Source organism: Trichosurus vulpecula, chromosome 3 (assembly GCF_011100635.1).
Source record: "Trichosurus vulpecula isolate mTriVul1 chromosome 3, mTriVul1.pri, whole genome shotgun sequence".
In the NCBI taxonomy this organism is placed as follows: Eukaryota; Metazoa; Chordata; class Mammalia; order Diprotodontia; family Phalangeridae; genus Trichosurus; species Trichosurus vulpecula.
Genome location: NC_050575.1, coordinates 105,650,417 through 105,666,094, shown reverse-complemented (window position 1 = coordinate 105,666,094; position 15,678 = coordinate 105,650,417). Strand labels below are relative to the sequence as shown.

At 37.3% G+C, this 15,678-nt stretch overlaps 1 protein-coding gene across 1 annotated transcript in view; it reads right to left on the bottom strand.

The window, feature by feature from the left end:
* CHD6 (chromodomain helicase DNA binding protein 6) overlaps positions 1 to 15,678 on the bottom strand; it is a 124,466-nt gene that overhangs the window by 63,795 nt on the left and 44,993 nt on the right. The window contains exons 13-15 of the mRNA XM_036752815.1: positions 13,792 to 14,047; positions 11,517 to 11,727; positions 6,089 to 6,284 (exon numbers count right to left, since the gene is read on the bottom strand). Of these exons, the coding sequence (XP_036608710.1) occupies positions 6,089 to 6,284; positions 11,517 to 11,727; positions 13,792 to 14,047 (663 nt within the window). The remainder of the gene's footprint in view (positions 1 to 6,088; positions 6,285 to 11,516; positions 11,728 to 13,791; positions 14,048 to 15,678) is intronic.

Sequence of the window (15,678 nt, the reverse complement as noted above, 5' to 3'; positions counted from 1 at the left end):
TCATGAAAAGTATTGTAAAGGTATTATGATTGTTACATGACCCTCCTTTAATTTTCCAGTGAAGCATGCCCTTGTCCTTATGTATGAGGCTGGTTTACGTCTGGGCCACCTCCAATGATGCAGGCAAGGCAAGGAGAATTTATTAAGCATTTACTATGTGTCAGGCACTGTGCTAAACACTGGGATTACAAATACAAGCAAAGAGAAAGACAGCCTGCCCTTAAAGAGTTTACATTCTAGTGGAGGAAGTCTACACCTAAAAGGGAGCTGAGAAGCTGGGGGTAAAGGTGAGAGGAGATGGGGAATAGTCCCCACACAGGAGGAACAGTATCTCTTTGAGTTTGCTGATCTAATGAATCTCTGACATCTCAGAGCCACTACAAGTTCTGCTCTGGATAAACGCTGGCTAGCCCTGACACTGTGATTCAACCAGGAATAACCATGCATGAGAACAAACACGGACTAAATGTTACCAGAGATTAGGATAGAAAGGCAGCATGATATACTCGAAATGGTAATCAACACAGAGCTAGTTGCCTTTAAGTACCTGAAGGCCTGGGAATGACATCTATAGAAAGCCTCCTTGGTCTTATTCTGCTACTTACTGTCATAAGGAACTGGGATCAGACTTGTTCTGTTTGGCACCAGAGGACAGAAGGAGGTCAAGTGAGTGGAAACAGGCAAATTTAGGCTCAGTGTCAGGAAAACCTTTCTAACAATTAGAACTATATAAATATGGTGCCCCCCCCTCCCCCCCAGGTATCTCCAAGCACAGATTCCATGCTGACAACCACCCATAAGGTATGTTCTAGTGGGGACTCTTTTAATATACAGGTTGGACTAGATTGCTGCAGAGATCCCTGTTAATTCTAAAATATGTGACTTGAAGAAGACTTAGCTTTGTCATCCAGAAGGTGTACAACTTAGGACAAATTACTTAACCCTTCTGAGCTTCAGGTCTCCTCCATCTGTGGAATGAAAAAAGTAGTTCTTGCCTTTTTGTTTTTGTTCAGTCGTGTCTCCATTATTGGCGGGGGGTGGAGGGGGGGAGGTTTGAGAAGAGATACTGGTTTGCCATTTCCTTCTCCAGTTCATTTTACAGATAAGGGAACTGAGGCAAACAGGGTCAAGTGACTTGCAGGATCACACAATTAGTAAGCAATCTGAGGCCGCATGTGAACTCGGATCTTCTTGACTCCAGACCCAGCACTCTAACCACTGTGCCACCTAGCTGCCCTAAGTTCTTGCTTTACTTACCTTATTTGGTTGTTGAGAAGTCTGAATGTGCTGATGTGTATAAAAGTACTTTGCAAATTGGCATATATAATTCTAAGATCTCCCAAGGTTGCTCTTGATCAGAGTAGCTTTAGAAACTACTTTAGTTTCATCAGAGCCCCTGAGTCTTTTGGATTCTTTTGGACTTGTACCCTTAGGATCCTGAAAACAAAGCTGTGTTTAAGGCCACTGAGTCTCTGTTTAATCTAGTATCCTCTTCTCTGTGTCACCAACAATAGTATGATTGAACAGCTTCATTATTCTATCTTTGGGCAATGTTGAATGACTAAGACAATTTCTAGAAGTATGACAAAAGATTTATTTCAAAACAGGAAATTATCACTTCTCTTTCTGAATAACAGATGACTGAACAGAGGTAGTAGCTAAAACCCCAGTGGGACAACATGTGGATATGTTTTTAGCAATGGCTAAAAAAGTCACTAAAAAGTGACTTCTAAGATCTGATCAACTCAAAAATTCTATGATACTATGATTTTACTTGACAAAGAGATCACCAGACATAATCTTCCCAAACTCTTTTACTTAAAATGCTGGCATTCTTCCAATGTTCAAGGCCTAGAATTTCATCCAACAACTACTATAATGCCGATGCATACTCAACCTTCTTTACTTTTTCTTTTTTTTTGACTCAAGTAATTGGGAAGACTACAAAACTTAAATTTCTAATCTTGACCTTTCTCCCTAGGTCTAGTCCCCCAATTCCATCTTCCTTTTATATATTTCTACTTACCTATTCTGCCATAGCTTCAACTAAATGTCTAAAATGAAAATTATTCTGCTGTGCTCCTCCAGTCCCATTTTCCTTTTCAACTACCCCATTTCTGACAGTGGTACTATTATTCTTTCAGTTACTTCGGCTTAAAATCCTATTGTCCTATTGTAACCCATTACTAAGTTCCACTGATTTTTCATTCCCTCTATCAGGTGGTTCATCCTTTCCTTTCCATTTCTTACTTCATGATACAACCTGATAACCTTGCTGGACTGCTCTCCTTTCCTTCAGTTTCCCCCCTTCCCTAGTCTTTTCCAATGTTAGATGAGTTATTGATAAAGCTGTTAAGGTGAGTTATGACTAGATTATCGAGAGCCTTGAATGCTAGGCTAAGACACTTGGATCATCCTTTTGGTGAGGGTTCCCAGCTTTTTACATAAAGAACTAAAATACTACTCTAATCATGTTACTCTCTAGCTCAAAAAACTTCTAGGCTATCTTGTTTCTTAGCAGGCATATCAACAGTGGATTGGGATGGTCTAGATTCTAGAGATAAATGAAGTATTTATTAAGCACATACTGTACTAAGTATGGGGCATATAACACAAGAAAAGATGGTCTCTTTTCTCAAGGAGCTTCCATTCTATCTAACATGGGAAGACAGAACATAAAATGGAGCTGGAAAGCAGGGAGGTGGGTGAATAGGAGACAATAGGGAAGAGTCACAATCAGGAGAGAGCAGGCCTCAGGGTGAAGTCATCTGGAGCTGGCCAAGGATGCTAATAAGGCGGAGCAATCTGCAGAGTAAGTTGAGTGGGTAGTGAAGTGAGCACCCTTCCAAAAATGTTGATCCCTGGCAGAGACTCACTAATCAGAAGAGAGCAGGCTGCAGGGCAGTCATCTCTAGAACTTTCTGTAATACTACATTCTTATGCATCTCAAAGTTTTTTCTAAAAATGCTCTAAGCTGGATGACACTAATAATACTGCTTTTCTCTCAATTAGCTCTAAAGCCCTCTCCCCTATGAGGTTTATTGGATTTCTCTGTAAGGAAGAGAATGATACCTATAAAAAGTATTCCTGGCCTACTAATGCTGTCACAACTTTCTCTATAAACTTTACCCAACCCCTCTACCTCACCCCTAATCCTGTGATATCAAAGTTTTAAGGAAATGAAACATAGTTCTTCCTGTAAAAGGTTGGGAATCCTCACCAAAAGGGTGATCCAAGTGTCTTAGCCTAGCATTCAAAGCCCTCGATAATCCAGTTATAACTTACCTTAACAGCCTTATCAATAACTCATCTTTCTGAATGAGCCAAACTGGACTACTCAATATTCGTCAGATACTTTCTTAACACTTAATACTTTCTTACCTCCACACTTTTGCTTACTTACACCATTACTCCTACCTTAAAATGCTGTCCTACATGGCATATCACCAATCCATGTTTCAACAGAGCCAGCTCAAATGCCTCTTCATATTATGAAATATTCTAGATCCTCAACAACCTAGAGGAATCTCTCCCTCTTCTGAATTCTATGGCATTTACCCCTGACAACATTCATTTATTATGTACTGCTTTGAGACAACTCTTGGTGTAGCTTCTGTTCTGTTCATTTGATTTTATAAATTGACATATTCAATTGTCCTAAAAAAAGATCTAATTGGATGTTTTTTAAATAAAGGAATCTTTGGTAAACTCTCTTTTTAGCTGGCATCTTATTAGTACTTCCATGTATCTATAATACAATGAAATTAATGTTTCAAATGATGACTCAGATCAAATAAAGAACCAATTATTATAGTGTCAAGGTAATTTGTGAATATATGGTAAAGATGATGGTACTCTAGTAACCCAAATATTTGATTAAAAGGAACAATCCTACCATGAAACACATTAGACTCAAGGCCATCTATTGTACCTTATTCTCCAAATCAATTTATTCCTCAAAATACAATCAGAACCATTCCCGAATAGAGTGGGTACAGTGGACCAAAATGAAAAGATTATCAATGATCTTATGGAAGATGGTTCCATATCACTCGTAACTAGAGAAATAAAAATTAAAACAACTCTGAGATTTTTCCCAGTAAATTAGCAACGATAACAAAAGATGAAAACAGAATAAGCGGTAGGCAGTGAGAAGACAGACACACCACTACACAGTAAATGGAACCTTTTACTGATCCCATTCTGAAAAACAATTCGGAATTGTGCAAGAAAAGTCACTAAACTGTTGACAGAGAGATCCTACTTACTGTGGTCATATACAGCAAGGAGGTCAAAGACCCTACAGAACAAGATATTCTTGGCAGCGCTTTTTGCAGTAGTTACAAACTGCAAACAAAGTGGGTGATTTTATCGATTGGCTGAAGAAATTGTAGCAAATGAAAGAAACACAGAATATAAAACATGGGAAGACGTGTGTAAACTGATCCAGAGGAAGGCAGGATAAGGATAGTGATTGAACCCGAGACTCCACTGGTACAGAGACTTTCCAAATGTGAAAACTCTATCAATACAGCTTGGCATCTTCTCTGAAATCAGAGGAGAGGTGTCTAAAACACCAAATCTATTTACTTCTCAAAATAGTCAGAACTATCAAGGACCATTCCCCAGTGGATAACTGGCTAAAAAATCAAAATAATTATCACCGTAAGGTTAAGTTTTTTGTTCAAACTCACACAGCCAGTATGTGTCAAGGGTAGGAGTTGAACCCAAGTCTTCTGAACTCTAAGGCCAATTCTTTATCCACTTCACAATATTGCTTATTTAGAGTAAGGTAAGAAGAAAGAAAACAATATTTACAATGACTAAGATTACATAAACAAAACAAAACTCCAATGAAATGAAGCTAAATGTTAAGTAGTTGTAATGACCCATTTGGGCTTGGAAAAAAGAAGAGCAAGTTTCTCCTTCATACCACAAGGAAGTAGGGAACTATAGGTGGGGAAAGCTATGTATGTACATTATTGGAGCTCTGCAAAACTGATTTTGTCTGTTATGAGAAGATTCATGCAGTAATTGTGGTGGGTTTCTTTATCTGGACATGATTGTCACGTAAAAACAAGAATTAATAAAATTTTTTTAAAAAACAGGACCCAGAAAGCAGTAGTGATTGGTTCCACTAATTTATTTGGGTGTTGTAGAAAAAGAAAGATCTGGATACCAATTTCAAAACCTTGACTGCTTACAAGAAAAACCCAGCTTTGCCCCAAATATCAATTGATTCTCAACAGATGTTTTGAGGGTAAGCTTTAGCCAACTTGACCCAAAGTTCTACTTCAATGTTTCATTGCAGCATGGAGGTAACCACAAGTACTTAGAAAGGCTCTCCCAGAAGAGCTCTAACAGGTCCTTCTCAGCTGGGAATGGCTTTGAGTATGTGCCTGATGAAAAACTGTCTCTTGTTCAAGGATTCTAGTTAAGCTTTAGAAGTTTCATTATCAGAAGAACTGGCCAGCAGGTGATGAATTTTTTTGATCAAACTTATTTTGTCACCTACACCTAATTTGTCACCTACAATTACTCAGACAATGACGACAAGTACTACTGCCTCACATTTCTATAGTACTTCAACTTGCAAAAAGAATTTTATGTCAACTTACTTGATCTTCACAGCAAGTATTATCACTTCCATTTTTATAGATAAGGAAACTGAGGTAGATAGAATGGCTTGCCTAGAGCCATACCACTAGTAAGTACCTGAAGGAGTATTTGAATTCAAGTCATCCTGACTCCAACTGCAGCCCTCACTGCATCATCTATGGAAGCGTTGGAATTTATGTTGATTAAATAATAGTCACATCAATGAAATCATGGATTTAAAAAAAAATTAGCCAATTTGAACTAATGTTGCAATTCAAAGTAGAAAGCAATGAATCCTATTTAGTTGGAAGGCTTAATGTTTCCATCTTAAGTTTTCCTATCTGATAGAAACTATTAACCTAGATATCTAGTGCTTAGCACAATACTGGGCAGAAGTACCCTTTTATAGTAGTAACTTAGGCTTACTACTGCTTTTAGTTTATGGATTTTAAGGGTGACCAAGTGAAATATTTATCAACCTTATAGTTACCTGTAAATCATTTTGTGGGTTCCAATCTGAATCAAAAATGATGCAGGTGTCAGCAGCAGTGAGATTGATACCAAGGCCTCCTGCTCGGGTGCACAGGAGGAAGACAAAGCGATCTGAGTCTGGTTTACAGAAACGATCGATAGCGGCTTGGCGTAGGTTTCCTCGTACTCGGCCATCAATCCGTTCATATGTGTACCTGGAGGTACCCAAAAACAGTAAGAGTTTAAGCAGCAAATGAGCACATTTTAAAGGGAGAATAGTTAAAAACACAGGAAATTTATTGGGTTAAGACTTTAAATTTTATCCTTTTATATGAACACAATAACACTATGGTCAAAAAGAAATCTTGTTTTGCAAAATCTAACAGTTATTGCCCATTATTACACTGGGTAACAATATCTTCCTCTAAAACATCAGTTATTTACTAACATTAGTATCAAAATTTGAAAGAGGGCAGGTTAAAAAAACTGGAGTAATATTTATCTCCTTTATGAAGGCTGAACAACAAAGCCAATCCTAAGTATATTCAGTGGTTTAATTTTATGTAAAATTCTCAGTTTAATTTTTCTTTTAAGAGAAAGTAAGATGTGAGTCAAGTTTGATCATAAGATTCAGGCAACAACAGAAAGTCTCAGGAAACTACTTTTAATATTAAGAAAAAAAAATCAGGGTCGATGAAATTTAAATAATTAAACAAAACCCTATCACCTTTTATGGCCTAAAAGTGGGTACCAGAAAAACATCAGGTATGACATGGAAAGATCAATAGTGGAGGTAATTCTCAATAATTCTTCGGTAAAAATATCAATGAAGACAGGATTAACACCGATAGCCTTCAAGATGTTTATCAATGGAATAGGGATAACAGAAACAAAGTAAATGTATAATTTTAACACAAAATGATGAATAAGAAAGTTCGTGAATGGAAACGGTAACGGAAGGGTTCATATACCTTATTCCAAATGAATACATACAACAGAACGTGTGCAAAAATAGCACTACATGCAAGTAAAGTATACCTGAGTGAAAACCTATGAACCAGAGGTAATAGCACAGTGAAGAGCAACTGGAAGAAGAAAATGGTAAGAGACAAAAGTACTGTTGCTAAAGGAACACATTTTAATCTTAGTCATATAAAGTGGTGATAAAGAATACCTCAAATCTAGTTATTTGTCAGATGTTCCTTTCTGTTAAAAACAGATACTAAATTCCTGATTTGGCAGGTTATTGGATGGCTGATTAATTAATGAATGTTAACATAAGGGATGTCAATAGTGTTGTGCTTGAGGGCTGCCTGCTTTTCCTTGCTCGATAAAGACTCATTTAAGATTTTGATGATGACGCATGAGGCTGAGATGGGCAGTATATTCTCTCTCAAGGGTTCCCAATCTTTTTTGGTTCCTTCGTCCTACGGCTTTCAGTAAACCTTCCCTAGGTCTGGGAATAATACCTCCTATTCAAAATGCAAGGAAATAAATTCTAGAGTTTACTATGCCTGTACATGTAAGAAACAAAAAAAGATTAGTTTTTCAAAAAGAAAACTTTTATTTAACATATAACAACATTGTTTGGTATCAAAAAGTTGTTAAATCAGATAAATTATTAAGACCCTTGATTCTATTTCTTGTCAACCAACAGTTTTATTCTTGGTATAGTTTTCGAAAGTGATTCCTACATATCATGTTCAGCCTCTAGGTTGTTTCTTACTTTGGATTTGATTAAAAATAGGACTGAGAGTGCTGATTCACAAAGATAAGTTTCTATAAAGGGAATTAAAGTTTTATAAGCATGCTTAGTAAGGAGATATTTTACTAAGGGAACATAAAAAATTACGTTAACTTGATTGATGGAAAATTCTTTAGAATTTTGGCTATTAACAAGTTCAATCAGTTTCTGGTTTTATTTTTTTCCATACCAGCCTGACTTTTTTTTCCTAGCTCAATATGAAAGGGGTTTTGTATTAAAACATCATTCATCTGGTTTGAGTGAGTGCAATTATCCCTACAACTATCAAATTTTTCAGAGGCAATAAAATGCTTTCTATTTTCCTACCCCATCTTAACTTCTTCACCATTCTTTGCCCTCCAATCCACAACTTTTTTTCCACTAACTGCTACCTACTTTTGGAACATCTAAATAGGATAATATAGTTATCTACCAGATATTCTCCATGCACTCATGACAAGCTTCTTGTATTCTCCCTTGGAATATACATACCCTGGTGAGGTTAGTAACCCCTATGATATCTGAAAGAAATCAGAATTCAAAAATGATCAACTCTAGTTGGAAAGATAGACTGAAACTAACAAGAGACTAATAAGGCCAAATACAAAAAAGGTTAATACAATCCCAAGTTTTGTTAAAAAAGGAAAGTAAAAGTTTTAATGTACTCTGTACTGGGGAGGCCACATATGCCCATTCATCACTAGCAATAGTACTTTAAAAGCAATGATGACAAATTTGTAGTATATCCAGAAAAAGAAAAATTAGATATTAAGGGGTCTGGAAACTGTCATAGGAGGAAGTGTTGAAGGAACCTGAGATGTTTATTCTGAAAAAGAGAATACTTAGGGTGAAGATAATCACTATCGTCAAACACAGTAGGTATGCTTTGAGGATGAAGGAGTATCCTTATTTCATGTGACTCTAAAGGGCAAAACTAGGATGAATGGGTAGAATAAAAGTTAATTTGGGTTCAAAAACTAACAATTATACCTGTCCCAAAATAGAACAGGCTATCCTGTGAAATAGGGTTGTTACACAGCTATAGATAGAACATTTTTCATCTAAGGCAAAAACAATTAAGTGGGAAGAGGCAGGGTATTTCATGGAATCAGGTAACAGAAGAAGGATTGAGAGCTGGGTGAAGAGACAGGTTGGGAAGAGGAGTGCCAGAGTGACAGAATTCTGGCTGCAAGGCTGTGCCATATGGAAGCACCATGAGGCACAAGATTGTGGACAGTGGTTGCTACAAGAAAGAAGAACACAACCCTGACTGCGCACCCCCATGTTGGGGCCTTGAGGCAAGGCCCCATTTGCCATATGCTAGTTCTGGCTTTATATTCTATCAATAAAATATTCAAACCAGGAACTATGCAGGATTTTAATAAGGGAATTTTGCACTGAGTGAGCAATTAGAATAAATGACCTTTCAGGGCCCTTCTAATTATAATATTTTGTGATTTTTTAAATTTTATGTTCTCCTAAGATACATATCTAATTTGGCCCAAAAGACCAACACAAAAGTGAACATCCTTAGGAAAGAAATCAGCATCAAAACAGAAATCAATATTCCCTTCTTATACTTCTGGTACAAAGCCAAGACCTATCCATACCAGAATTCTGTGTGTAGTTCTGGCTGCTACATCTTAAGAAAGCTAAAAAAGAGTTGGAAAAGCCACAGGGAAAGGTGGGTAAAATTATCAAGTGACTAATAGGGAAGCACAGCTTCTACATGAGGCCAGAATAAAGATTAGAACTCTTTAGACTGGAAGAACAAAGGTGGAAAGAGGATATGACTAAGAATTGACTATAAAATTACAAAATGGTGTGGTATAGGATAAGCAAGGACTTGTCACCAAATCCCAATAAATTAAAACCTAAAGGATATCCACTAAAATAAAAAAATACAATATGTAGAGCAAATATATGTCACAACACGGACACTAAATTTATGAAAAACCATTATGCTAAGAGACAGTCAAAGAAGGAAATATTACCTTAAGAAAAGATTTAGAGATACCAGGGAACCATATATTCATATGAAGGATGTCTTACTAATGTTTCAATATTTAAGTCCTAGAATACTACCATAGCCTTCTGTAAGTCCCTTGGTACACTGTTAAGAGAGATTCCTGGGATGGATACTACCATGGATATGATGTTAACTTTTACAATCTTTGAGGATGATGAGAAATCATCAACAAGCATGACATGGCTACTAAACTAGGAAAGAAAATCTCACTAATGTTAAAAAAGTCAAAATTACTAACTTGTTAATCTCATACACTTTAAAAATGTCAAAAGAATGGTTAAAATGAGTCCCTGATATACTGGAAGCTCCCTGAAGACAGCATCTATTTTATTTTTGTACTTGAATCCTCAGCACCTAGGTCAGTGCCTGGCCCACAGTAGGAGCTTCATAAATTACTTGTGTGATTGGCAGATCCTTCAGTTATTTCTTCATGTTTGCCTCAAAGCCTGGCGCAAAATTAAAGAGAAGTAAAGTTAAATTGATAACTATAAGAGAGGAAACTCAACTCAAGAAGAAGAAAAAACGTGAGGCCTAGTTCAGTAAGAAAAAAAACCTGGCAATTAACACTTCACTATCAATACTATGCACACTTTTTATTTTTTAAAGACCTGATATAACCCATCAATTTGGTAATTCAGCGTTAATCATTTTTAAATAATGAAGATCAGCTGATTCACTGCATGAAGTGTTATTTTGTATGTGAGGAGCAGAAAGTGTATTTGACTTGGAATCAGAAGACCAGTATTCGATTACCTTGGGAATACCATCACCCTGGGGAAAATGGGCATATTCTCTCAGCCTCAGTTTCTTCATCTGTAAAAAGGGGATAAAATCTCTTCCCTATCTATATCACAGGGTTAATTATGAAGATCAATGCAGATCATGTATGTAAAAGTGCCTTGTTTAAATGGGAGTTCTTATTGGTAGTTTCTTAGCAAACTCATGTAGTATTAATAATAGGATATACTCAAGCCAGAGAGCCACAAAGGACAACAATATGAGAAAGAAAGCTTTTTGTTTGCCTTTAAAAACAAAGATAAACAAGATGTGTTAAATGTACTCAAAAAACTTTTACTCTATTAATATACACACACAGTCACACACATATAAGTACATATATTTGATAACAGTTCTGTGGATTAACCTATAATTGTTCTACATCCACATAAGTTTACAGGTCTTCGTAGGTTTCTCTGAATTCATCCCTTTTTGTTGCCCAGAGCAGCAACCTTTATGGAGAAAGGCATGACATCAAGTTGACACTAATACCAGTTGCTGATGAACTATCACCAAGGGGACAGGGAAGCTAGTCTAGCTGAAGCAGAAAGGTATCCTGAGGGAGAACCAGGAGTGAGTAAGTACAAGGTAGTAGGGCAAACCACTGCCACTGCCTTGACCACGGTCTCCACTCAGACTCTTACATAAGCTGTCCTCTTTTAGGATATGAACTCACTGAGAACATTTCTGAATGTAATCACAGTGCCTAGTACAATGCTTGGCACATAGTGGGTACTTAATACATACTTTTTCATTCATTCTTTTATTCATTTACTTAGTAGTTTTAATCCTATTAATTTCATTCCATATCATGTTTTGTGCACTTCTGTGATCAAATGTACAAAGGAAAGGGAGTGAATGGTACCTGTCACGTAGCCCTTTCAGGATACTACTCACCGTCTCTGGATGAGATAATCTTCTAGTATGTCAAGGCAACGCACCATCTGGGAGAAGATGAGCACTTTATGTCCACCAGCAATGAGCTTGGGGAGCAATTTATCAATTAGCACCAGTTTGCCTGCTGCCTGAATCATGGCCTGCAGCTGAAAGTCCAAAGAATCAGGACTATGTGTTTTACGGAAGTCTTCCAGAATTTTCTCCTCTGCCCCTAAAACGGAACAGAACAAAAGCATTCTTTGCACAAATTACCAGGATGAAAGAGATTATCTGTTTCTTGGAAAAGAACAGCTCAAAAGCCAAGGGAGAAAAATAAAGCAATATCTGAAAAGTTAATTTTTAGGCTTCAAGTCCTAAATCCCCTAGAGCTGGGCATCCAAGTAAAATGAACAGATTCAACCTGGGCAGCAGCAGGGTTAGCCTTGCAGCCTAGCACTTTTCCCTACACAAGGACTCTTTATCGGTTACTAAGAGTTTTCTAGATGCCACATTCTAAGCTTTCCAGTGAGACTCAAAAATGCTTCACAGAAAGCTAACAAGAAATTCCATTATAACCTTTTTTTGATATCTAAACTAATTAGAACTCAAACTGAATATTATTTTAACAAACTCTTGGGACTTTTCTTTATGAAAATTCTCAATTGGTAAATCTTCATCAACTATTAATATATCTGTACAGGTGCTTTTAATATCTTTAGGACATTATTGTTTCTTGTTTTGCTTTTTTCAATAACCTCGTGAGAAAACACTTCTTTGCTATAAGAAGCAGGTAGCTTAGTGTAGTAAAAAAAACAAAAACAAAAACAAAAAAAACAAACCCTGGGACCTGCAGTCTGAAGACCTAGGGTCACATCAGGGCTTTGCCATCTAGTCTAAGGTTACGCGGCCAGTCACAACTACTTGGAACCTCAGTTCTACTTATTTGTAAAATGTATTTGTAAAATGAAGATAATAATACATGTACTACAAAGTTCACAGAGGTAAGAGGACAAATGAGATCATGGATATAAAGCACTTTGTAAACCGTAAGACACAATATAAACTTAGTTATATTGCTTTAATAACAAAAATAACAATAGGGTTCAGTTGGAGAAAAGGACAGCAAAGCCCCACATTTTTCTAGCTCCTGATGGGTTTAGTTTTCACAGTGTAGGTTCATTCTTTGGTTTGAAGTGTCATGAATTCCAAGAACACACACCCATATTCAAAATGAGAGGATACATTCTAAGACCAAAAGAAAAAATGACTTCTGGACTATCCATACCTCTAGTCCCCTCACCCCCCTTAACACAGACAGAGATGAGAGCCAACTGTTGCAGCTTTCTTATTCAAACTGTCACTAACTGCATATTATGTAATCTCTCTATTGGCCCATACTTCTTGCCAAAATATGCCATGGATACAACCAAACACCCTTTTGCTATAATGCCATCTTTCCTAGAACTTCCTCATATCTTCCTAACTATTTAGCAAAGATTTTCCCATTAATACCAGAGTTCACTATGTCCCAGTTCAACTTCCCACATCTAATGACAGCTGTAACTAAAAACTGACTTGTGTACACGTACACACACCCACCTGTAAACACACTGTATACCATACTGGATCTCTGAAGCACCATCTCCAATGAAGTTAATTCTCCCTCTTTCAGCTACTCCAGTCCCATATTCTGTGGTTTTTAGGAAATGTAAAATCATGCATTGATCTTGCATACGTGAAAGCAAAGGCACAATGTCCTAACCAAAGCCAGCCGTGGCAGAACAATGCTGGAGATAAACAACTTACACATACCATCACTCAGACCCCAACCTATATATACACACCACTGCTGCTTTCCCCCGTATTCACATCCACTCTGCTTCAAAATCACCATCCACTTTCTGGGTTGTTTCTGACCCCAAACTCTCCTAGCTTCAATATGTTTCCTCTCTACCAAGTGTCTACCCTCTTCCATTTTATTCTCTACTAGTTATTGATTCTTGGAGGTCTTTGCTGATAATCCATTTGGGTCTAGTTAAATAAAAGGAAAATGGGGTCTATCAAGTAGGGACAGAAACCACTTATTCCGAGGAATCAAGTCAGAAATACCCCAAATATTAAGAGAGCCAAAAATGCCAAGTAATTGCATCCACATGCACATATGCTCAGTCAAAGGGCCGAAGAAGGCATACAAACAATGCATTCATCTGAACTTGAATGATTTGCTTAATTCAAACTTGTTGCTCTCGGGGGTCTGTGGCAAGACTTAACCCTACCTTGTTCCCCCCTGGCTCACCATTGATCAAATAGGGGTGATTGCAGCACTTTCTCAGCTCCATCATGGTGTTGATGAGATTAGGCATGTTATGCTGATTTGCCCCCTTGGTCAGGAAGGAAAAGTTCTTCTCTAAAATGGCTCGATAATACTTTTTCTGGATATTGGTCAACTCTACTTCAATGATTGTCTCTTGTTTGGGAGCTAGGTTCTTTTCCACATCATCTTTCAGTCGCCGCAGCATCATGGGCTTCAGTATGGATTGCAACTTCTTCACCTGCCCAGGAAAATTAGACTAGTTTACCTCTGAACCATGGTGAAGTGAGCATCAAGATTTTTCAATCACTAATACATATATGCTGAACCAAATTGGTATAATGAACAAATAAGTATTGAATATCAGCTATGGAAGGAACTAAGAGAGAGGATGGTCCCCGTGCATTCAGAGAATTTACAACCTGCAAAGGGAAACAAGAGACAGAACGCTGAAAAGAGACATTGATGAGAGAGCTACTAAAGAGCCTCAAGGTGCAGAAAAATGTCTTTAGCCTGAGGCACTTCTCTCCTCCTTGGTCAAAGCGGGCAGCTTACCGCAATACAACACAAAATACTGCACTAAAACTATCACCTACCACCAAAAAAAACCACTAAAAGATGACTAACAAAAATGGCTAACTTTTCCATATAAAGAACATGGTTTAATAGGGGATGAATTAGCATTCTTTTTCCAGTATAATAGTCGATATACATTGAGCTTTTACATCCTCTCAACCAATTCCATTGTGATACAACACGAGTGAGATAAATGGGGTAGGTCAGGAATAAAGTGCAGCCATAAAAGAGTAAAGCTAAACTGGTCTACACAAGCTTGTGACCTTGGCATCAGTTGTTGCATGTACTCTAATCATGTGAACAAACTAAAATCAAGTTAGAACTCCAGTGTCTTTGCTTACTGAACAGAACAAGCACAAAAACAATTTTCATCATTATGTTTGCTATGAATGAAAGACCTGCACTAGCTTATAATGAATTCAACAAACAATGACTAAGTACCTGCGACTTAAAATGCAGTCTTAGGCACTAGGGGATAAAAAGATGAAGTCAAAACAGTACATGATTTCAAGGAGGTTCAAGCAAGAAGTTTTATTTCATGTTTCTTAAGTGTGATTCATGACAACATGAAGTAACTGAATTATTTGATGGCATACTGGGTACTTCTAAAGTCTTGGTCACTGAGGGGTCTCAAGTACTCAAATCCTGAAAGAGTCTTAGAGTGGGGGGCAATTTTAAGGCGCAGAGTTAGATCATGACCTCATCCTGAGTATGGGAGCAATTAAAAGCAAAAAGTGGGAGAATGAGGAAAAATGAAAGCAAGTAGAAAGAAGATTTTTACGACTCTCTACCTGTCCTGTGATCTAGCACAAAGAATCTTAAAATAAGAACAGTTCTTGCTGATTATCTATCTCAAGTAGAGAGATTTATAGCCTCCAATATGAAGGAAAGAAATCATTTCAGAAAACAATGTCATAAGTGAGAGCTTACTACATGTGCCTTAACATGATTTCTGTGGTATGACCCAAGTTTTATGTTTTTAAATGTTAAAACAGGATAGCCAATTGTTAAAAGAATAACTGTAATGAGTAAGATATCCTTCTCTTGTTCATTTAGGATAAACTAGCAAGCAACAGGTCAAAAGGTCCAGGCATCTGGGATAGAAGCGGGGGTGGGGGGTGGTGGTAAAGTACATCTTCATAATTCCTTACCCTGGTAGTAAATACAGCAAAAGCTGGGAACTAGATTAGACCTGCTTCTAGTAACTCAGTCATATTATCTGGGAATACAAGGACATTTCAATTAAAAAGTCCAGCCCAGGCTAGGTACCTAGTGCTAAGGTACCTAGAACTTGAG